The 22,895-nt window shown below is 37.9% G+C and overlaps 2 protein-coding genes across 2 annotated transcripts; one reads left to right on the forward strand and one right to left on the reverse strand.

Annotated features, from left to right (window-relative positions):
* On the forward strand, nt 6,950-9,959 carry LOC109842243 (transcription factor APG-like). Its single transcript, XM_020411144.1, has 6 exons — nt 6,950-7,804; nt 8,092-8,293; nt 8,442-8,609; nt 8,732-8,797; nt 9,414-9,482; nt 9,632-9,959. Exons 1-6 carry the CDS (start codon nt 7,368-7,370, stop codon nt 9,707-9,709), a joined length of 1,020 nt encoding a protein of 339 aa, XP_020266733.1. The 5' UTR covers nt 6,950-7,367; the 3' UTR covers nt 9,710-9,959.
* On the reverse strand, nt 15,316-16,710 carry LOC109842244. The gene is made up of 4 exons (XM_020411145.1): nt 16,314-16,710; nt 16,106-16,165; nt 15,898-15,914; nt 15,316-15,529 (listed from the first exon to the last, which is right to left on the reverse strand). Exons 1-4 carry the CDS (start codon nt 16,335-16,337, stop codon nt 15,316-15,318), a joined length of 315 nt encoding a protein of 104 aa, XP_020266734.1. The 5' UTR covers nt 16,338-16,710.

Consider the following 22,895-nt stretch of genomic DNA (forward strand, 5'->3'; position numbering starts at 1 on the left):
TTATGCCGGGTGAAGCTCCAACACCATGCAGAGGATATCTTACTCTCCTATTATTAGGGAGAAATAAATATTAAATTTATGATTACTAGAATTCAATAATGTTAAACAAATATAAATAGGAACGTAGTATTCAAATTGATTCGGTTTTTTACCATCCATACATATTATGACCTATTAGGTTCTGTGTGAGAGTGATGTTCTCCTCTGCAGAAAGCATGTGAGGGTCCGGCTCGGTTTGTTCCTCCTCCTGCGAAATGTACACTAAGGCAGCCTCATTGGATGCAGCCTCAAATCCCTCCTAAAGCACAAATATATAGTTAATTCAAGGTAAAGACCATATTATTTGTGTTTTCGTTTCATCGTAATATTAACAACGAAATAGAGTTAATAATACTACTCAAGATATGTATAAGTCTTACCACCAACTCGAAATTTGCCTTGATCTTATCCCGATTCTTCTCATCACCCCTATATCTATCACAGAAAGTACCATATGCCACTTTTGCCCTCAAGTGTATCGACATTAATGATTTTTCCTGTCATATTATAAATTATGAGATTTCATAATCATACTAAGCATTAAGATCATTTAAATCTTTAAATGACATATACTGTATCCTGACAATAAACATCTTCCAAATTAGCAAAGGAGTGTGAGCCCAAGTGGTGGTCATACAACTTCTCTCTTCTATTTTCTGACCCCTTCATAGATTTATTCTTAAAAAAATATCTGTAAATATGCAATGAAATAATATCTTAAAATTATAAAGTAATTTTCATGAAAGTTACCTTGGTGGCATCGTTGTCCCAATACATGAGGAACATTGTGTTTCATGGATCCCAAGTACCTTAGAATCAAAAGAAGAGTTAATTATTAGCACAGTAATTTTAAAAATGCATATATAGTTAATAAATATAACAAAAATCGTAAATTATCTTTTAATCGGATACATCCAACGATAAGTAACAAGACCGACGATTCTAGCCTCTCTTGTAAGATGCTGGGTAAGATGAACCATAATTGTAAAAAATAAATAGGAGAATATTACTTCTATATTGCATAGAGTAACTCGGACCTCGGCTTCAAGTTTTTTAAATTCATCTACATCTATGACTTTAGAGCATAATTTTCTAAAAAATCCAGAATACTCAACAATAATCTTCGACGCTTCTTTCTCTATATTGTTACGAAATTGCAACAGGGGGCAATTGATGGAGAAGAACGTGATAACCATGAGTCTTCAGACCTAAGAGTTTTCTCTCTTACACCTGGACATTATTTGAAATGTTAGCAGAGTAACATCCAGTGACTTTACCGATTTAAGAATTTTACAAAATTATTGTATCTCCTCATTTGACATTTTAACACGAGACGAAGATAACTTTAATTTTTTAAGGCCAACATCTTGAGCTTGCAAATCATTTCGGATATTCAAAATAGTCAGATCTTGGCGTGCCCTAGGTCATCCTTCGACTTGTTTGTATCTTGTAGGAGAGTTGATACTATGTTATCATATATATTTTTCTCAATATGCATGACATCCAAATTGTGTTGGATTTTAAGATTTTGCTAGTAAGGTAGCTAAAAGAAGATACTAAATTTAGTTCATCCTCTAGGTAATTTTTCGGCTTCGTCCTCAACTTGCATTTTTCGGGCCTTTCGCCGCTTCAATGGCTTTTTTGACTTTAAGTAATCTCTTACTCTGAACGGGTTAAATTTAGAATAGTGATTTTTTCCAAACATAACTTTTGGAAACCCCTCAAGTAATTTTACAATCTCATTACCTATCAGCTGACGCGACTTCATTCTCTTCTCAACTGTGCCATCAAACATAGCTGATAATTTTCTATACTTATGACTCAAGGGAAACCATCTTTGATTAAACCAATAATAACTCTTTCGACTATGTGGTAATTGAAGAGCTTCAAATTCCGGACCACATACAAGACAAGCACACTTACCCTTCGTAGAGTACCCGGACAGATTAGCATAAGCTGGAAAATCATTAATCGTCCATAATAGAATAGCACATAATCTAAACAACTATTTTAAATGGGCATCATATGCTAAAATACCCTCAGCACATAATTGTTTCAGCTCATCAATTAGAGGCTCTAAGTAGATATCAATATCATTTCCCGGTACATGCTTACCGGGTATCAGTAATGAAAGTATCATAAATGGCTGTTTTATACAAAGCAATGGAGGTAAATTATATGGCATTAATACAACTGGCCACGTAGACCAGCCAGAGCTCATTACCCCAAATAGATTGAATCCGTCATTTGATAGACTCAGTCTTATATTTCTACAATCTTTGGTAAAATGAGGATAAATTTTATCAACATGCTTCCAAGCTAAAGCATCAACAGGATGTCTCAATTTACCATCATCTGCTCGATCTTCCTTGTGCCACCTCATATTCTTTATCATTTCCTTATTCATGTACAATCTTCGCAATCTAGGAGCCAATGGAAAATATCGAAGCACCTTGGCTAAAATTTTCTTCTGTGTTATCCATGTCTCCGTTGTAATCCTTATTGAAGAATTTGTGCGTTGCTTCCACCTAGAAACTCTATGTGTTGGACACTCTTTAAGGTCTTTATTGGCTTTATGGTACAAAATACAATCATTTAGACATGCATCAATCTTATTATAATCAAGACCCAGAGCAGAGACAATCTTCTTAGCTTGATAAGTTATTTGGGGTCTGCTATTCTCTACTCCAGGAATTACAGTCCGAAGCAAATCAAGAAGCATTTCAAAATAATTATCTAACATACCGCTAAGTATCTTAATATGTAGGAGTTTCAGTATAAATGAAAATATAGAGTACTCTGTACATCCCTCATATAAGTTCTTTTCACTATCTTCTAGTAGCTCCATTATTCACTTTATTTCTACGGAGGAATGCATATCATCAATATTTTCAGTACTTTGGACATCTCCTACCTCTTCATCTTCAACTTTGATATCATCTTCACTTTTATCTCCGATATCATCCTTGACATTATCATCAACATCATATTCTGTAGGTCGAGGAAAAATATCATTCAACATTGTTTCTGTGTTATCTATTCGTTGGCCAACTGACGTACCAATACGCACATTTGGATCCTCATCTTCAGTGATACCTTCCCCATACTAGTTCTAATATTTATATTTTTTTATCATAACCTAATTTTATTAGGTGGATCAGTATATCATTTCTATTCAGCAACTTCATATTCCTACACCTACAATAAGGACAATACATAGCACCGCTTCTTAAATTTCTCGGATTCATTCAGCATAACGCATGAAGGCGTCACATCCCTCCTTGTATCATGTGTCACAAAATCTATGAAACCGTGGGAATTCTATCCATGATTTGTCAGGAATTATCCTCATCTATAAATTATATTTATTATTAACTACGATTAATCTCACAACTACTAGTACATCCATGACTCTTATACATTTAACACACATCAAACATACTTTCATATATCATTTAACAATATGAATATTTATCTACATAAAAAATATATAAAATGTACGTAGAAAATAATTACACTAATCTAGCGGCTATCATAGAAAGGCTTCTATCCATTAAGAATATAGTAGTGCTTACATCCAACTTCGTATACTTTGTATATTTTTATTTCTTAAAAATTTCGGCAGCACCAACCCACTGTTCTCCCTGTATATTGTGCGGATGTTATTATGCGTATCAGCAATAGCCCGAAACACAGAACAACATACGCTTATTATACACGGAGAATAACGAATACGTATTGCCAAAACTTTCAAGAATGAAAATATACAAAGTATACAAAGTTGGATATATGTACTACTATATTCCTAACCCGTCCGAGAAGGATAGATCCACTAATTATGAATTTTAGTACCAATTCTTTATTCGTATAATATAAAATAAACGCTTATTTCCAAGAGAAAACTTCGTCTCCTAACCAAATCTGAGTCGTATATCATATATTATAAGTTCAAAGAATTGGATGTAATTATTGGACGGAAGTCTAGGGATAACGTTATTTTTTCATTCACCTAAATTGGATTATAATACATTATAAAAAATATTATAATGTGTTATCTATCACTCTATTTTTTAAAATTTTTTATTTCACATATCACATCACAAACTTAAATAATCACACCTACTTATAACACGAATGGAACTTAATTGAGTTAGGGTTTATAATTGTTTAATTAAATTTATGATTACTAGTGTTGTTCAAATGAATTAACATGTAGTTGAGTTAGGGTTAATTCATAACTAATATTTTTTCAATTAGGGTTTTAGGAATTGAACTCGCTTATTTTTATCATAAATTAGAGTTTTTAAACTAAATTCAACAATAAATAATAATAAAATTAAAAATTCTAAAACTCAGTAGAAAAATCATACCTTTTAAGCAGATGAAACAACAGACGCGTCGGTGGTCACAGTTAGACTGCTGGAAAGCTAGGACTTTTTTAATTAAAGTGAAGTGAGGCAAGCTGGGGGAACGGGGGGTGCGGGGAGGGGCGGGGTGGCGGCGGTGAGGAGGGGCGGAAGAGGAGGGGTAAGGGGGCAGTCGAGGAAGGGCGTCAGAGGGAAGGGGTAGGGGGAAGGAGCTAAGGAGGGGGATGAGGGGTGGCCAAGGAGGGGGAGGGGGGGAGATGAGGAAGGGGGTGAGGGTAAAATGTGAAGGGAGGAGGGAGGGGAAGGGGGTAGGTAAGGGGGATGGAGGGGACTGAGGGGTAGGGGGGAGGAGGCGACCAATGGAGGGGGAGGGAGGGTGGAGGGCGACGGGGTAGGCTGGAGGGGTAGGGGGTAGGGGAGGGGAGAGGAGGTAAGGAGGGAGGCGGGGTGCTAAGGAGGGGGGTGGAGGGGAGGGAGGGGCGGCTAAGGAAGGGGGGAGGGAGTAGGGAAGGGACGACAAAGGAGCGGGAGATGAGGGGGTAGGTGCCGGCTAAGGAAGGGGAGGGTAGGAGGGAGAAGGGGTAGGGGGCAAGAGGGCGAAGAGGGTGGGGAGGGGCGCTAAGGAGTGGGGGAGTGGGGAGTGGGGTGTGACGGGAATAGGGATGGGTAAGGGAGTGAGGGAAGTTGGAGGGGCGATGGGAAGGGGTAGGTCGGCGAGAGAGAGGAGAGAGAGGGACAAGAGAGGTGAGAGGGAGAGTGAGGAGATTAAAGCCGGGGGGGGGGGTGTATTTGGATGCCAGGCAATCTAGACAGAATTCCGTCTAGGTTGATCAACCTAGACGGAATTCTGTCTAGGTTTCTTATTAATGTAGACAGAATTCTGTCTAGATTGATAAGTAACATAGACGAAATTCCGTCTAGTTTGACATTTTCGTCTAGTTTGTCAAACTAGACGGAAAAACCTAGACGGAAATTTTTTGTCTAGTTTGATTCAACCTAGACGGAAATTTTTTTCGTCTAGGTTGTGTCGTCTAGATTGGTTGTTTTTCTACTAATGTATCTTCCTATGTGTTAGACCTTTATGTAAACAAGCTATAGTTCCTTATACCGCTCCCTTTTGTAATTGATGTCTTGATCAATGAACGTCAAGATATTTGTTGGGGAGAAATCGGGCTCCTCCTTAATGAGGCTCAAATATAGGCTATGAACCATTTTTTTTACCAAAAAGCTAAAGTTAGAAGTACTATTAGCCTAATATTTATTCCAACCTTGATTTTACTTCTTTCCAATCCTTTCTTTCTATCTCACATTATACTGACATAGTATCCTTAACAATATTATTATGTATAAAAATATTCATACTTGAGTATACAACAAGGTTTTAAATTTCGGTTATCAGGGAGTTATTGGACGACCAAAATCCATATCGGATAGCGCATATCGGAGATATATCGGGGGATAAGTAGTATTTATCGGAGTGACATTACCGGTTGGTGATATACATGATATAATATATTTTTTAAAATGTAATCTAACCATACTTAATGAAATATAAACATACCAAAATGTAAATAACTTTGTTTAGGATCACTAGTCAATGGTAGAAACTCAGGTCAGGTCGGGTTTAAAATGCATTGAATATATAGGTTCTTGTTGCTCAAAATCAAAACTCAAACTAAAGGCCGATAATTCCGATTTTGAGCTCGGCCGATAACTCACTTTATCGCCGCATTATCGGTGATAGATATCCAAAAACAATAACCAATTTTAGAATTGAACTTATCATAGCAGAAGACTCCCAAAACTGATAAATCGCTGATAATGTCGGTCTATCGACCGACATTTAAAACATTGGTATACAATTTTCAAAGTCAAGTTTATTAACTTCAACAAAATCTATGCACTAAATTAGCTGATGTGTCCCTAACACCACAAGAATCTAGACTTTTTGCAGCACATAAAAGTGATACATTGGACTCCTCACATTTTAAATTATCAACATATCATAGCTGATAGTACCGACGTATTCCAAGATGGAGTAACGCGCTCATCTTGCTTGCCATTCTCTTTTCTACTTTTCATTTTGCTTACATGCTTTGTCATTTTTTCTTTGAGTAAATCATTAGCAGAGCGGAACCATTCTCGGACATTAAGGTCCATGAGATGACATCAAACCTCATCATATTTTCTCAATATAACCGAAAAATATCCATTTTAAAAACAAGACAACAAAGCTATAATCCATCCTAAAAGCATCCGTTATTCTTTATTCTTCCATGTGTTTTCCGTTCGCCTCCTCTCTCACAATAACTAATCGGACGGTGGTTATAAAAAAGGACCACAGATATATGCACAGAGGGGGCATCTTCGACAATTCCCCGGCCTCCAACGCTATAGCGAAGATTCTACCGAGCAGTGGCACAACCGTTATTATCTTAAATTATCAGGGGTATAATCGTCAGTCAGTTATATAAATAGTGGATGTGGTGAGAGCTCGCGTCGCTAATTAATTATTTAATTAATTAACTTTTTTTTTATTTCCCCGCGGCTGTCTCTTTGTCAATATAAAAGGGCCTAAACCGCTTCCTTGGTCTCGGTGCTTCGAAGAGACGAAGCAAGTCTGATAATGAATTTTTTTTTCTCCAACTTTTATTCTTTAGTGAGGGAGATAAAAGAGTAGAAAAGGGAGAAGAGAAAGGTAGGCAAAACGAAGAGAAAGCTAAGCACAAAGCCACAAAAAAAAAAGAAAAAAAAAAGAAAGAAAGGATCGTAGCTGATCCCTGATACTGGAGCGCAGTAATAATAGTTTCGAGGGAGAGAGATAGAGAGAAGAAGCGAAGCTTGAAAGAAAGCTCTCTCTTTGGTTGGTCTCAGCTTTTCTAATGGCCAAGATCTGAGCAGCAGCTAAAGCTAGCTAGTGATCTCTTTTTTGTTTTTTTAATAATAGTAATAAGCTGACAGATGTACGGATCTCCTCCGGCTGCGGCGAAAGATCTTAACCCTCCATTCCCTCCGGCGTTGAACAACCAAATGAGCTCCGGCCTTATCCGGTACCGATCAGCGCCGAGCTCGCTCTTCGGCGAAGTATGCGAAGATTTCCTCGCAGCTCGTCCGTCGAGCTCCGCGAGAGCGGCGAGTGCGATGTTTTTCGCGAGATTCTATGTGCGCCGATGCCCAACCTCCTCTCGCCGTCCACTGGGGCGGCCCTGCAGAGGATCCATCGCAGTTACCCTCCCCTCTCCCCGCCTCTCCCGCTTCCGCCGACGTCAGCGGCGCGAGGGAGAGGGGCATCGAGGCTTTTCCTTCCGCCAAGCTTCACAGAGTGATGTACCATCAGATGTGGACGTCGTCGATGGCGATGGACGCGCGATCAGTTCAAGGGCAAGCCGCCGGTGCCGGTGGGGCTGCGGCGGCGGGAACAGCTGACGACCTCATCATGATCTACAGCAAGCTCGCCACCGCCGCCTCTTCTCGAACGTCAACGTAGAAAACTGGTAATACGCGCGCGTGTGTGTGTGTGTATATATACCTTCGAACGTTTATTTATTAGCTGACGAGAGGAGGGAGAGTCTAGTTTTGTGTTTGGATCAAAATAGAAAGAAATCGGGTAGATCTGTGTTTGTTGTCTTGTCGATCCCCCTGCTGTAATGTCGTTAAAAATGTTCTGTCGCTGTTTTTTTGGTAGGATATGGGGTCATGAGGGGGATCGCCGCTGGATACAGAAATGGGAACGAAGGGTCTTTCGTCGTCATCCTCCTTCGACATCACCGTCCCGTCATCCTTTAGCCTCCCCGTGGGAGGAGTCCGCCCTACTGCCGGACAACAGTAACTTCTCCTCTCCTCCTCCTGGTCTCAAGAGGCATAGGGAGGGCCCGACCGAGACTCAGGTACGTTGAATTTGGATTTAGGGAATTTTTTTTTTTTTTTGTATGTGCTGATTTGTGTCTGGTTAGATTGGACGGTGAATCTCAAAACCTGGATTAATTAATTAATGCTCTTTATTAATTTGCGGAATGTGTGTGTATGTATGTATAGAACGGTGGGGAGGTGAGAAACGGAGGGCTGAGTCATCAGTTCAGCTTTCCGAAGACGTCGTCGGAGGTGGCGGCCATGGAGAAGTTCCTGCAGTTTCAGGATTCGGTTCCCTGCAAGATCCGAGCTAAACGAGGGTGTGCTACTCATCCCCGGAGTATCGCGGAAAGGGTAACTTACCCATCCATCCATTCATTCCTTAGCTGCTTGGGCTCGATGGGTTGTTGGTGTATATGAACTGCTGTTGGGTTAGAAAGTCAATTAAACTAATTAATCTATCTGACGTGCTTTAGGTGAGGAGGACCCGGATCAGTGAACGCATGAGGAAGCTGCAAGAACTTGTGCCCAATATGGATAAGGTACTTCGAGAACCACCCACAGCACCTAACGAACTCTTCTCCATCTTACAGCTTGCATCTTCAACCGAGCGAACCCGGTCATTAATTATTTTGAGGTCTGTCAACTGGACGGCTTTATGGGATCAAGATTAATGATTGCAAATTATGATTAAGATTTGCCATCAGCCGAAGCTGGTCGAATTCCTCGATCTCCCAAAAACAGGGACGGGGCTTGCCCCTGACTCTAGTGTAGAGAGGCCTACGTGACAAACTCCGTGTCATATCATTGTTCTCAGCTTATTACCCCCCTAGCTTTATTTTTGCGGGTTGACTTATTACAGGGATATTTTTTTATTTTTATTTTTATTTTTACTCTTTTATCCTAAGGTGGTCTATTTCTGGAAGCCACCATCTTTTTTTAAAAATATATATATATTTGAGAGTGAAATGTTAATAAAAAAAATTACCCAGTACCCAGGGATATGAAAAAAAAATATAAAAATAAAACCAGAAATGTAGCAAGTTAAAAAACAGCGGTCCCGTGGGTGGTTTCTCTCTGCAACTAACCTATAATGTTTTCACGTGAATTGTCGGCTGTGGATGAAGATGACCTGATCGTGTTGTTCTCACTGTGCAGCAAACGAACACCGCAGACATGCTGGATTTGGCCGTGGACTACATCAAGGAACTACAAAAGCAGGTCAAGGTATATATATACTTGCATAGAACAAGAGGACAACTTCCTCCCAGCTCTAACCCCGCACTAACCACGACTTTATTCGTGTTCTTCACGCTCGATCGACTGATAATTTTTGTTGCTTTTTTTTTTCTTCTTCTTCTTCTTCCCCTACACAGGCGATATCCGAAAACAGGGCCAACTGCACCTGCTCTAGCAGCAGCAAGCAAAAGCCGTACACAAGCCCTGCGGTGTAGAGAGAAGAAATTAAGAAGCTACAATTAATTTCTCTCGGCCGGGTAGAAATAGAGATACGGGCGCTTCTTTGTTTTAGGTAGCGGAGGAAGTTCGGAAGGTATCCCGAGTGAGGCAGGCGTAGGAGGAGTATAATCAGATCAAGAAATTGTATAGCTATGTTGTTAGTAATTAAATTATATATATACTTGCAAGATCATGTCGCGTACCATGTAATCTTCTTCATGTTTAATTAATTATATATATTAATTAGAAGCTTAGCAAGTTGAGAAATGCATGTTTGGTTGCGCCCGACCAGCTGATTTTGGTTTGCCGAGCCACAAGGCTGTAGTTTAGGTACGAAGCAAAGGGAATAAGTGAAGGATTTGCTTCTTTTTTTTTATCATTTTCTTTTTCCGGGGGTGAAGGAAGAGGCGATTAGGACGTCCTCCTTTTGATATATACAGGATGTAGCAGAGGACGGAGGAAACTCCGAGGTTGTCCCCGTTACCAAGCAGACATGATTCCCTTTTTTTTTCATCTTTTACAAATCTTAGAGATCCTAGATTTTAGGATGCCCTACACGCTAGCGGTACTTTGATCCCATTGTTTATTTATGGACAAATAGGTTTTATTATTATTAGTGAAAATCCTCTTTTAACCCAAAGTTTTACCCCCACTTATTTAAAAACACATCCACTTTTCTAAACATCAATAAATCCATTGTACCTATATGACTTATTTTTAAACCCAATGTCTATTATACCTCTCTAACTTTATACTGTATTTTTCCCAAAATTGAAAAACTCATTATTGCCCTTTCTCTCTTCTTCTCTCTTTCTCTCTTCTTCTGATCACCTCTAACAGCAGAGCATCAATGGCGACAATGGAAGGAGAAAATGGTGGGCTGCTCTTCCACTTCACCAACCCTTAATTTGGTACACATCTTCAATTACTCTCTCCTTCTCTCCCTCCTCCATTAATTTCCCCTCTCTTCTTGAGAAATCTCTCCTCCATTAATATTTCTCCTCATAGTAGACACTAATCCTACATCAATAGCTTGTTAACATTTTGAAATTTTGAATTTTCCAATACTGTATGTTTTCCAATACTATATGTTAACTTTTGAAATTTTAGGTTTTTTTGGCAATAGCTTGTTAAAGATGTCTTGTTCTTATAAATTAATGGATTCTTATCAAGCTTATGCTTCAGAAAATGATATGTGCATAACAATTTTGCTCATATATATCTATGTTTTGGTGACTAGGTTGATGCATAGAAGGTGTTTGATGGAATGACAAAAGGGATCCTAACGTAATACATAGCTACCGCTCAATCAGAAACCATTCGTCAATGCACACTAACTTTTCAATCAAATACATGAGAGAATCTCCCACTCTTGGCATTCAATCAGATCTTCGCATTGCTGTCACATTGCAACCTAAACGGCAAATCAACTATACAGCCTGCAATATGATGTACTAAGTAGTATCCAATGTATCGTGTTGTATGAAATTTTCTATATTATGTATATAAAGATGATTTTTGTGTATATTGTATCAAATGCACTATCCAATGTATCGTGTTGTATAAAATTTTCTATTAGAAATTTATCAGTGTATCTAGTAGAAATGTATCTAGTAGAAATGTATACAACGTTTCGATAGTGGTGATTTTGGATTATTTCCATAGTGTCTTCATGGATTAATTTCATTCAATGTTATGTGCAAGTGATAATTGTATGAGAAGTGATAATCTGTAATGAACTTGATAAGCACTGAGCAAGTTGTATTGGCTACTCAGTTTGTGTATATTAATCAGTTTTTTTAGGCCATGCAACACTCGATGATCTACATTATGTATCGCGTGACCAATTATCCACCTCGGTGAAAAAAACTAATTTGGTTTTAGACAACTTAAGGTGCAGAATTTTCAGAGAGCATAAAGTGCTATACTTTGCCAATAAGATGCTATACTTTGCTAATAAAGTGTTATACTTTACCATATAATGTTATACTTTGGCCATAAGGTGCTATACTTTCTCATAAAGTGCTATACTTTGCTAAAATCTTCAAAATTACGCGAGGACCTCCTGTCACGGTGGATGATTGGTCAATAAACACGTAACGTAGGTCATCGAGTATTTGCACGCGAGGACCTCCTGTCACGGTGGATGATTGGTCAATAAACACGTAACGTAGGTCATCGAGTATTTGCATTGCGATAAAAAAAACTGATTTGGTTTTAGACAACTTAAGGTGCAGAATTTCCAAAGAGCATAAGGTGCTATACTTTGCCAATAAGGTGCTATACTTTGCCAATAAAGTGCTATACTTTGCCATATAGTGCTATACTTTGGCCAAAAGGTGCTATACTTTCCTATAAAGTGTTATACTTTGCCAAAAAGCTTTAAAATTGCGCGAGGACGCCCTGTCGTGGTGGATGATTGGCCAATAAACACGTAACGTAGGCCATCGAGTGTTTGCGTTGCGGTGAAAAAAACTGATTTGGTTTTAGACAACTTAAGGTGCAGAATTGTCAGAGGGCATAAGGTGCTATACTTTACCAATAAGGTGCTATACTTTGCCAATAAAATGCTATATTTTTCCATATAATGCTATACTTTGATCATAAGGTGCTATACTTTCCCATAAAGTGCTATACTTTGCCAAAAGCTTCAAAATTGCGCGAGGACCTCCCGTCACGGTGGATGATTGGTCAATAAACACTTAACGTAGGTCATCGAGTGTTTGCGTTGCGGTGAAAAAAACTAATTTGGTTTTAGACAACTTAAGGTGTAGAATTTCCAGAGAGCATAAGGTGCTATACTTTGCCAATAAGGTGCTATACTTTGCTAATAAAGTGCTATACTTTACCATATAGTGCTATACTTTGGCCATAAGGTGCTATACTTTCCCATAAAGTGCTATATTTTGCCAAAAGCTTAAAAATTACGCGAGGACCTCCCGTCACGGTGGATGATTGGTCAATAAACACGTAACGCAGGTCATCGAGTGTTTGCGTTGCGGTAAAAAAAACTGATTTGGTTTTAGACAACTTAAGGTGCAGAATTTCCAGAGAGTATAAGGCGCTATACTTTACCAATAAGGTACTATACTTTGTCAATAAAGTGCTATACTTTACCATATAGTGCTATACTTTGGTCATAAGGTGCTATACTTTCCCATAAAGTGCTATACTTTACCAAAAGCTTCAAAATTGCGCGAGGACCTCCCGTCGCGGTGGATGATTGGTCAATAAACACGTAACGTAGGTCATCGAGTGTTTGCGTTGTGGTGAAAAAAACTAATTTGGTTTTAGACAACTTAAGGTGCAGAATTTTCAGAGAGCATAAGACGCTATACTTTACCAATAAGGTGCTATACTTTGCCAATAAAGTGCTATACTTTACCATATAGTACTATACTTTGGCCATAAGGTGCTATACTTTCCCATAAAGTGCTATACTTTGCCAAAAGCTTCAAAATTGTGCGAGGACCTCCCGTCACGGTGGATGATTGGTCAATAAATACGTAACGTAGGTCATCGAGTGTTTGTGTTGCGGTGAAAGAAACTGATTTGGTTTTAGACAACTTAAGGTGCAGAATTTCTAGAGAGCATAAGGTGTTATACTTCTCCAATAAGGTGCTATACTTTGCCAATTAAGTGCTATACTTTTGTCATATAGTGCTATACTTTGGTCATAAGGTGCTATACTTTCCCATAAAGTGCTATACTTTACCAAAATCTTCAAAATTATGCGAGGACCCCGCGTCACGGTGGATGATTGGTCAATAAACATGTAACGTAGGTCATTGAGTGTTTGCGTTGCGGTGTAAAAACTGATTTGGTTTTAGACAACTTTAGGTGCAGAATTTCCAGAGAGCATAAGGTGCTATACTTTACCAATAAGGTGCTATACTTTGCCAATAAAGTGCTATACTTTGCCATATAGTACTATACTTTGGTCATAAGGTGCTATATTTTCTCATAAAGTACTATACTTTGCCAAAAGCTTCAAAATTGCGCGAGGACCCCCTGTCGCGGTGGATGATTGGTCAATAAATACGTAACGTAGGTTATCGAGTGTTTGCGTTGCGGTGAGAAAAACTGATTTGGTTTTAGACAACTTAAGGTGCAAAATTTCCAGAGAGTATAAGGTGCTATACTTTGCCAATAAGGTGCTATACTTTGCCAATTAAGTGATATACTTTACAATATAGTGCTATACTTTGGCCAGAAGGTGCTATATTTTCCCATAAAGTGCTATACTTTACCAAAAGCTTCAAAATTATGCGAGGACCCCTTGCCACAGTGGATGATTGGTCAATAAACACGTAACATAGGTCATCGAGTGTTTGCGTTGCGGTAAAAAAAACTAATTTGGTTTTAGACAACTTAAGGTGTAGAATTTCCAGATAGCATAAGGTGCTATACTTTGTCAATAATGTGCTATACTTTGTCAATAAAGTACTATACTTTGCCATATAGTGCTATACTTTGGCCATAAGGTGCTATACTTTCCCATAAAGTGTTATACTTTGCTAATAGCTTCAAAATTGCACGAGGACCCCCCGTCGCGGTGGATGATTGGTCAATAAACACGTAACGTAGGTCATCGAGTGTTTGCGTTGCGGTGAAAAAAACTGATTTGGTTTTAGACAACTTAAGATGCAGAATTTTCAGAGAGCATAAGGTACTATATTTTGCGAATAAGGTGCTATACTTTGCCAATAAAGTGCTATACTTTACCATATAGTACTATACTTTGGCCATAAGGTGCTATACTTTCCCATAAAGTGCTATACTTTGCCAAAAGCTTCAAATTGCACGAGGACCTCCCGTCGAGGTGGATAATTAGTCAGGCGACACATAACGTAGGTTATCGAGTGTTTGCATGGCCCTAAAAAACTAATTTGGTTTATCGCAATAAGTTTCTAAATTTTTAGAGGCCATAAGGTGCTATACTTTATCGATTAGGTGCTATACTATTGCCATAAGATGCTATACTTTGTCATAAGGTGCTATACTTTATCAATAAGCTGCTATACTTTCTCATAAAGTGCTATACTTTGCCAAAAGCTGGAAAATTGAGCGAGGACCCATCGTCGAGGTGGATAATTGGTCACGCGACACATAACGTAGGTCCTTGAGTGTTTGCATGGCCCTAAAAAAACTAATTTGGTTTATCGCAACGCAATAAGTTGCTGAATTTCCAGAGACCATAAGGTGCTATATTTTATCGATAAGGTGCTATTATATAAATGTTGCGCATCAACCAAATATCGCAAAATTATCCAATATCACTAGTTTTGGAATAGAACAATACCATGAGCTATGAATGTACACATTTGATACAAAATACAAGATCTGAAACACATTTCATAGACATATAACCACTGGTGGCCCTTATATATGCTTCAAAAAAAATAACTGATTACAACATTTCATAGATATATAACCACTCGTGGCCCTTATAACATTATCGTATCAAATATCCGAAGCAAGCAATTAGCAACTGCTGACATGTTTACGCTTCTAGATGAGGCGCTTCGGAGTTTACTACTTTAAGGCTATCCAGACTATCCAATTTCTAATTATTCCTCAATAAAGAAACATGTTTTCATACTCAATCCACATTTAGTTCTGAAACCAATGTATTCATGATTACAACATGCACAATAATTACAATATTTTCTAGTAGATTTTTTGATTTCTCCGAGACAAATGCAATCGCAATCTTTCCTCCTAGAAGTTCATATTCTGTTGAATGAATGAATGAATGTGTGCCATTGATGATGGAATATATGTATCCCATCATGAAAATGTTGCAATCTACGCTCCTGCACAAACAAATGCCACAATTAATGATTGCATGATAAGAAAATTTTATTAACTATCAATTCTAACTTATCGTGCATTTCCAAAGCAAAATACATGAAAGTAATATCGAGAAACGCTAGCATAAGAGGCCTCATACTACTTTCAAAGGAATCATCTATAAGCTTTTATGTAATATCAGTTCTAACTTATCGTGCATTTCCAAATCAAAATACATGAAAGTAATATCGATTTTGATGTCGTAATGCTTCAAATTATCAAAACCCACAAGAACAATAAGAATCTGAAGGACCACCAAGCAATAAGAAAATTAGAATTTTTATGTTGCAACTCGTCACCATTCCCAACACCAACAAGTAAGAATAATCACCTTGTAACTCTGTACGCCTGCAAAAAGAGGGTGGATTTTCACATCAATCATCAACTCCAAGGAAAATTGTATTCATAAATGCAAGTAAGAACTATAGTTCTAATTTTAAAACATAATGTCCAGAGAGGAACCACAGTTATGTAAGTCATGGTTGATATCTCATGAATGTACAGATCTTATGAGCAATTGAGCATCAAGTAAATGTTACCTTCACTTTTTCCAATAGTTTTTTAGCATCAGCATTCTTTTTGAAGAGATCACGGACAGGCTGCAAGTTGCAGGTTCATGAGATTTTAGAATGACAGAACAATAAATTAGAATTTGAGTAACCAACAATCATCAAAATCAAATATTGATAAGAGAGAACACTAAGCGTAAATTCAACGAACAGGTGGTGGGCAAAGAGTTGAACTAACCTGACTTGCAATGGAGAACAACATAACCCACCTCCTTCTGCCGAACCCACTTCCTTTGAGCGCCAAGGATCCTCACCATCGTCGTCGGCTTATGCGAAAGCAGCTCCTTACAAAGCCAAGCGGTCTTCGACCTCCGCCATTACTCCGAGTGCTCCTCAAGCTCCGTCCACTGGCGGCAATGACAAGTGCTTCAGGTTGATGGGCGAACTACAGGGAGTCAATGTCGAAATCATTGGTGGGCTATTCATCTGCTTCAAGGTCGACGGTGGTGGGTGATGTGGCGGCGAGGGGAGATAGGGGGCGGTGGATACAAAGGTTGATGAGCTTGAGGGAGGAGGGGAAGTGAAGGGAGGGGAGAGGAGGAGGTTGGTGGTAGTGGTTGAAGGAGAATAGGAAGGAAGAAGAGAGCTCTGGGCTCAGTTGAAGGAGGAGAGAGGGAGAGTTTGGGGATAAAGGGTAGTTTAGGATTTTTCAAGTTATTGGATAAATACAGTATAAATAATGGGTGTATTGTACATTTGGGTTTAAAAATAAGTGGGATGTGATATAATGGGTCTATTGATGTTTTGAAAAGTGAGTGGATTTTTAAATAAGTTGGGGTAAAACTTTGGGTTAAAAGAGGATTTTCCCTTATTATTATTATTACTATTATTATTATTATGGATTAGATATTGTATTTGTACAACTGCAAATAAACTCTGTTTAGCACTCCTTTGTTGCCTCTATGGTCAAACGCAAATACGCATTATATTAGAATGCCCGGGACAGAACAGCGCTCATGTGACAGATGGATCTGAGCCCCGTAGAGGGGCCTGCCCCTTGGTTGCCACATCTTAGGACTCAGAACCGTTTACAAGAGGGAAAAAGTGCATATTGATCCCTTTTGAGAATTAATTTATAGTTTTGATGTTTCTAGTATTTCTGGAAACCATTAGTTGGATTTTTTTCTTAGTTATTAGTTATATTACTTTTGATGATTTTTTATCCTATTTTTGGTTTAATCCCGTAAACTTAATTATCATTAAAGATACCTCAAAATAAAATGAAACAGGTAGGCAAATATTTATTATTTTTAATAAATATTAGATTCTTTTTAAACCTTAGCCTATTTAACTATTTCGAATTCTTTCCACTCAACAATCTATAGCACTGTATCACGGACTATTGCAAATGGAGTACTTTATATGAAAATTTCCTTTTCCCCATAAATTATGTATTCATTTCATCTTTATATTTAAATCAATTAATTTTTCAAGCCCTTCTCAGCATGGAGTATTCTCATACATAGAGTTCCAATAAAATTTTCATTGTGAATAAATCTCCAAACTTCTATTCTGATTGTATATATTCTTTTCCAATGAAAATGTTAGCTTGTTAACTAATAATCTCAATTATCTATTTAAATCTGTTGGGGAAACTTGGATTTTTCCAAGTGAATTTTTGGGCAAATTGAGCTAAACTTTTTGGTGGGTCCCACTGTCCTAAATGGGATGCGAGTGAGTTTGAACGCGTTCTTCATTCAAAGGCAATGAATCTGGTATACTCACTTGTCCAAATCGGTTTCCAAATAAATGAGATATTCAAGTCGAAAAATGTATCAAAACTAAAGTTTAATGAGAGCATCTAATCACGAAGGGTCGCAACTGTTCGGTTTGTGTTTGTTTGAACCCGAACAGTCACTTCTTTTTATTCCGAATGAGTGTGTCCTTTGGTGAAGAGATGTCTTCAAAAGACAAATAGTCCCTATAAAAGGAACCCAAAATCTCATTCCCAACTCACTCAACATTGAATCTAGTGTGTTTAAGAGGGATTTGAATTTTGTGTTCGTTCTTCTTTCATTTGTTTTCCTTTCCAGTCTAGTGGTGGAAGGCACAGTTAGCTTTGGTTCGCCAGTACAGCTTTGCAGAAGTGCTTCTTTGAAGCTGTGAAGGAGTGTTGTATTTTGGGAGACAGCGTCCGATCATCCTGTAAGCACTATAGCAGGGGGCGTAATTTGTCTTAAGGAGATTCGTCACTTGACGTAACTCACTCCTGCAATTCTAGCTCTTTCTCTCTCCTACAGAAAGTGCTTTTTCTAACAGTTCTTTTCAGGAATATTTTATTCAATTTGATTTCGATTATTGATTTAATACTAAATTATTTACTACGAAACTAACAATCTTGATCAAATTATTCAACAATTCTAGTTCTTTCAGGAATATTTTATTCAATTTGATTTTAGTTATTGATTTAAGACAAATTATATTTTTTTTCATCCGGTTATATTCAGTAATTATTTCTATTTCTATTGAGATCTTGATCACTGATCTTTGATCTCTCTTAATCAAACAGTAGACCAGTAATTTTATTTTAATTACTAATTAATTTTGTGCATGTGTAAAAAAATGTTTCTGGCGGTCGATGCATGGAAAAATGGAGACTTACTTTGCCGAAACTATGTCCTGAATGCGTTGGAGGACACAATGTACAATATGTGTATAGTCCATTCAAGATGGCTAAGGAACTCTGGGCAAGTCTCGACAATAAGTACAAAACTGAGGATGCCAGTACGAAGAAGTTCGTCGTGGGACGATTTCTGGAGTACAAGATAGTGGATGCAAAGGCTGTGATCAGCCAAGTCCAGGAGATCCAACTCATTCTTCATGAGATTGAAGCTGAAGGTATGACCTTGTCTAAATCTTTTCAGGTTGCAGCTATTGTTGAGAAGCTACCTCCTGGATGGAAAGATTTCAAGAACTATCTGAAGCACAAGCGTAAGGAGATGAGTCTGGAGGATCTCATAGTCCATCTTCGGATCGAAGAGGACAACCACTCAGCTGATAAGAGGGGTTCCAAGAACTCCTATGAGGCAAAAGCAAATATGGTTGAAGAATCCAAGGGGAAGGGCTCCAATTCCAAGAATTTCAATAAACAAAAAAGGAATGAGAAACCCTCGGGGAACAAGGGCAAGAACCAGGAAGGCGCAAAACTCTTCAAGGGTACTTGCTTTGTGTGCAACAATCCTGGACATATGGCGAACGAGTGTCGCAACCCTCCGAAGAACAAGAACCAGCCACAGGTCAATATGACTGACCACATCTCCTCTTATATGGTTGGCATGCACCACTCTGCTGTTGTTTCAGAAGTGAACCTGACAACCAATTGTAAAGATTGGTGGGTCGATACTAGAGCAACCAAACACATCTGCTCGAACAGAATGCTGTTTGTTGAGTACCAGAAGTTGGAACATAACGAGAATCTCTTTATGGGAAACTCAGTATCTTCCAAGGTTGAGGGAAAGGGAAAGGGCGTGGTGATTTTGAAGTGGACTTTCAGAAAGGATTTGACTCTAAACGATGTGCTGCATGTTTCAAATATCCGGAAGAACCTGATATCAGGCTCAGTGTTGAGTAAGAAGGGCTTCAAAATGGTTTTTGAATCTAACAAATTTATACTCACTAAGGGTGGGGTTTATGTGGGCAAGGGTTGCATGTTGGATGGCCTTTTCAAGGTAAATGCTGTTGTGAACAAGAAGTCCGTGTACTTGTACCCAAAAATGATTAATAATAAAGACAAGTCTTCTATTTATTTGCTTAAGTCTCTTTCTTTGTGGCATGCTAGGATAGGGTACGTCAATTATAAGTCCTTAAGGAACTTATCCAATCTAGGACATATTCCAAAACATAACATGGATGAAATACATAAGTGCAAAACTTGTGTAGAAGCAAAGTATGCTAAGAGGTCGTTTCATTCAATTGAACGTAACACTGAACCTTTAGGGTTGATTCACATTGACCTATGCGACTTAAAGTTTGCGCCTACGAGAGGCGGGAAAAAGTTAAAACTACCCAAGAGGGGGGTGAATAGGATAATTGCTAATCTAATCCGATATCGATGCCAAATAAAAACTTATTAACTGATATATCCTAACAATGTGATATTTAATAAAATATGCAAGGATATACAATGAGCAATAGGATATAAACAATGAGACAATGATAAGTGCACCAATGCCAAACACAAATAAATAATATGATCACGGAGTTTGGTCATCCTCGACCTACGTCTCCGCTCCTCACCCTCGAGGAGATTCTCCACTAATCACAAAAAGCTACACAATTCGGTTTTTAACGCTTACTGATAATGTTTACAAATCACACGTTGATAATCACACAATACACTTTTCTAAGTGTTAGCCTACCCGCGTCACCTTCCTCAAGTGCTTGGATTTACTACCTCTCCCTAGAATTTACAACCAACGCCACTCCTTTTGGAATTGACCATGGTCTCTCCAAACAACTCCTCTAAGTGTACATGTGTATTATAACATGATCTCACAAATACAAGCTCAAGAAAATGATTTTGTTCTCTAATATAAATGAGAACGAAAATAAAAGCTCACTCAATGATCACACCCACAACCCAAGTATACAATATGTGAAAATACTTAAGCTCAATGGTTGTGTGTGAAACAAAATAAGTAAAACAAATTAAATTCAAATCAATCTAGCATAAATATATGAGAAGCAAAATAATAAAAAGCTAGATGAAGAGTTTAGAAAAACTTCTCCAAACAAGAGATGAATATGTTGAGGATGAAAGCCTCAAACTTGAAATTGGATTCCTTCCCTTGTGAAACTATCTTCACATAAACAACACACTTAAACTTTTCTTAAAAACACTTAAACAAACTAGCTAAACTTTGTTTTAAATTTTTCTTAGTTAGTTAAAGTGTTGAGGAATGATGGGTATATATAGGTTCTTAAAACAAAACCCCAAAACCAAAGAAAAATCCTCAAAACTAACAAAATATCTGAAAATCAGGAAATCTGAAAAATAGCCGTTACAATGTCGTCGGTCGAATGATGCACTGTTCAATCGGCTGATGAGCTGACCATTGGTTGATTCAGGAAAACCATCGGCCGACTGATGCAAGCCATCGGTCGACTGATGCAAACCATCGGTCGACTAAAAACACTATTCAGTCAATTGATGGAGATCAGTCGACCAAGTAGAAACTAAACAGAAAGATACAAAATAGTTTATCGGTCGACTGATGCAAGCCATCAGTCTACTGAAAGCACTATTTAGTCAATTGACGGAGATCGGTCGACTGAACAAAAGCTTTAGTAATTGTAAAGTAGTTCATCGGTTGACTGATGAACAATGTCGGTCGACTGATAAACATGCATATCCTAGTTTTGAACAGTAAATTAATTTTCAAAGTGTGTTTAAAAATAGCAAATAAATTCCAAAAATTATGAAACTTAGGAAAATGTTTGTACACATGAAATTAAACATGTTAGAAAAAGAATTTTTTAAATTTCATTTTCCATTTGTGAAAACTCAAGTATTTTGTAAAATGTTCAAAAATACAAAATTGTCAAATACTTGATTTTGATGAAATCTTTCCAAATAAGTTTTGAAACACTTTTCAATAGATTAATAAACTTGAGGAAAGATATAAAATAGTATAAACAAGTCTTTAATTCATAAGCACATTATTTTTATAAAAAGATGTATAATGGGGGTAAATATGAAACAAATGTGTATGTATACAAATATATATATTAGTTTCATAATTAAATGACTAAAGTTGAAAGCAATAAAACAAAACATGTATGTGTATGATTTGAGCTTTAAGCATACCACATAAAGTAAACAATCTAGACTACAAAACTATACCCAAGCTAATGATTTCTACGTGACGCTTGATCTTGGTAACGGATGAAGCGATAATGAATCTCGACTTGAATTGCGATGGCTTCATTCCTTTTTCCTCCAACCTCCAAGATGTCGTCATTTATGCTCAATTCCATCCAACCTCCAATGAGGATCTTTGTGTAGGATTCCTAACGAGTAAAACAAACACTCGACAAACGATGTTAGGAATTGTTTGTTAATCATTAAAACTAGATTAGATAGTAGGCTCATAAATATGAGACCTAACAAAAGTATTTCATTACGTTTATCGATGACTGCACTAGATACTATTATGTGTATCTACTAAGCAATAAAGACGAGGCGATTGATATGTTTAAGACATATAAAGCCGAGGTGGAAAATCAACTCACCAAAAAGATTAAGATTCTCAAATCCGATCGAGGAGGAGAATATGAATCGACAGAGTTTCATGAGTTGTGTGCTAACTTTGGTATCATCCACTAAACTACAACACCTTATAAACCTCAGCAAAATGGGATTGCTGAGAGGAAGAACAGAACTTTGAAGGAGATGGTCAATGCCATGCTTGTAAGTTCTGGAGCACCATAGAACTTGTGGGGGGAAGCGCTACTTACCGCTAATCATATCCTGAATAATGTACCCCATAAGAAACTCAATCTTATACCATTTGAGTTATGGCATGGAAGGCCTCCTTCCTACCATTACCTCAAAATGTGGGGGTGCCTTGCAAAGGTGCCAGCACCAATACCTAAGAAGACCAAGTTGGGAACAAAAACTGTAGATTACGTGTTCATAGGCTATGCATTGAATAGCAGTGCTTACAGGATTTTGGTACATAAATCAGAGATCCCTAATATTCATGTGAACATGATTATTAAGTCAAGGGAAGCTGTGTTCTTTGAAGATAGATTTCCTTAT

Source organism: Asparagus officinalis, chromosome 5, assembly GCF_001876935.1.
Source record: "Asparagus officinalis chromosome 5, Aspof.V1, whole genome shotgun sequence".
In the NCBI taxonomy this organism is placed as follows: domain Eukaryota; kingdom Viridiplantae; phylum Streptophyta; class Magnoliopsida; order Asparagales; family Asparagaceae; genus Asparagus; species Asparagus officinalis.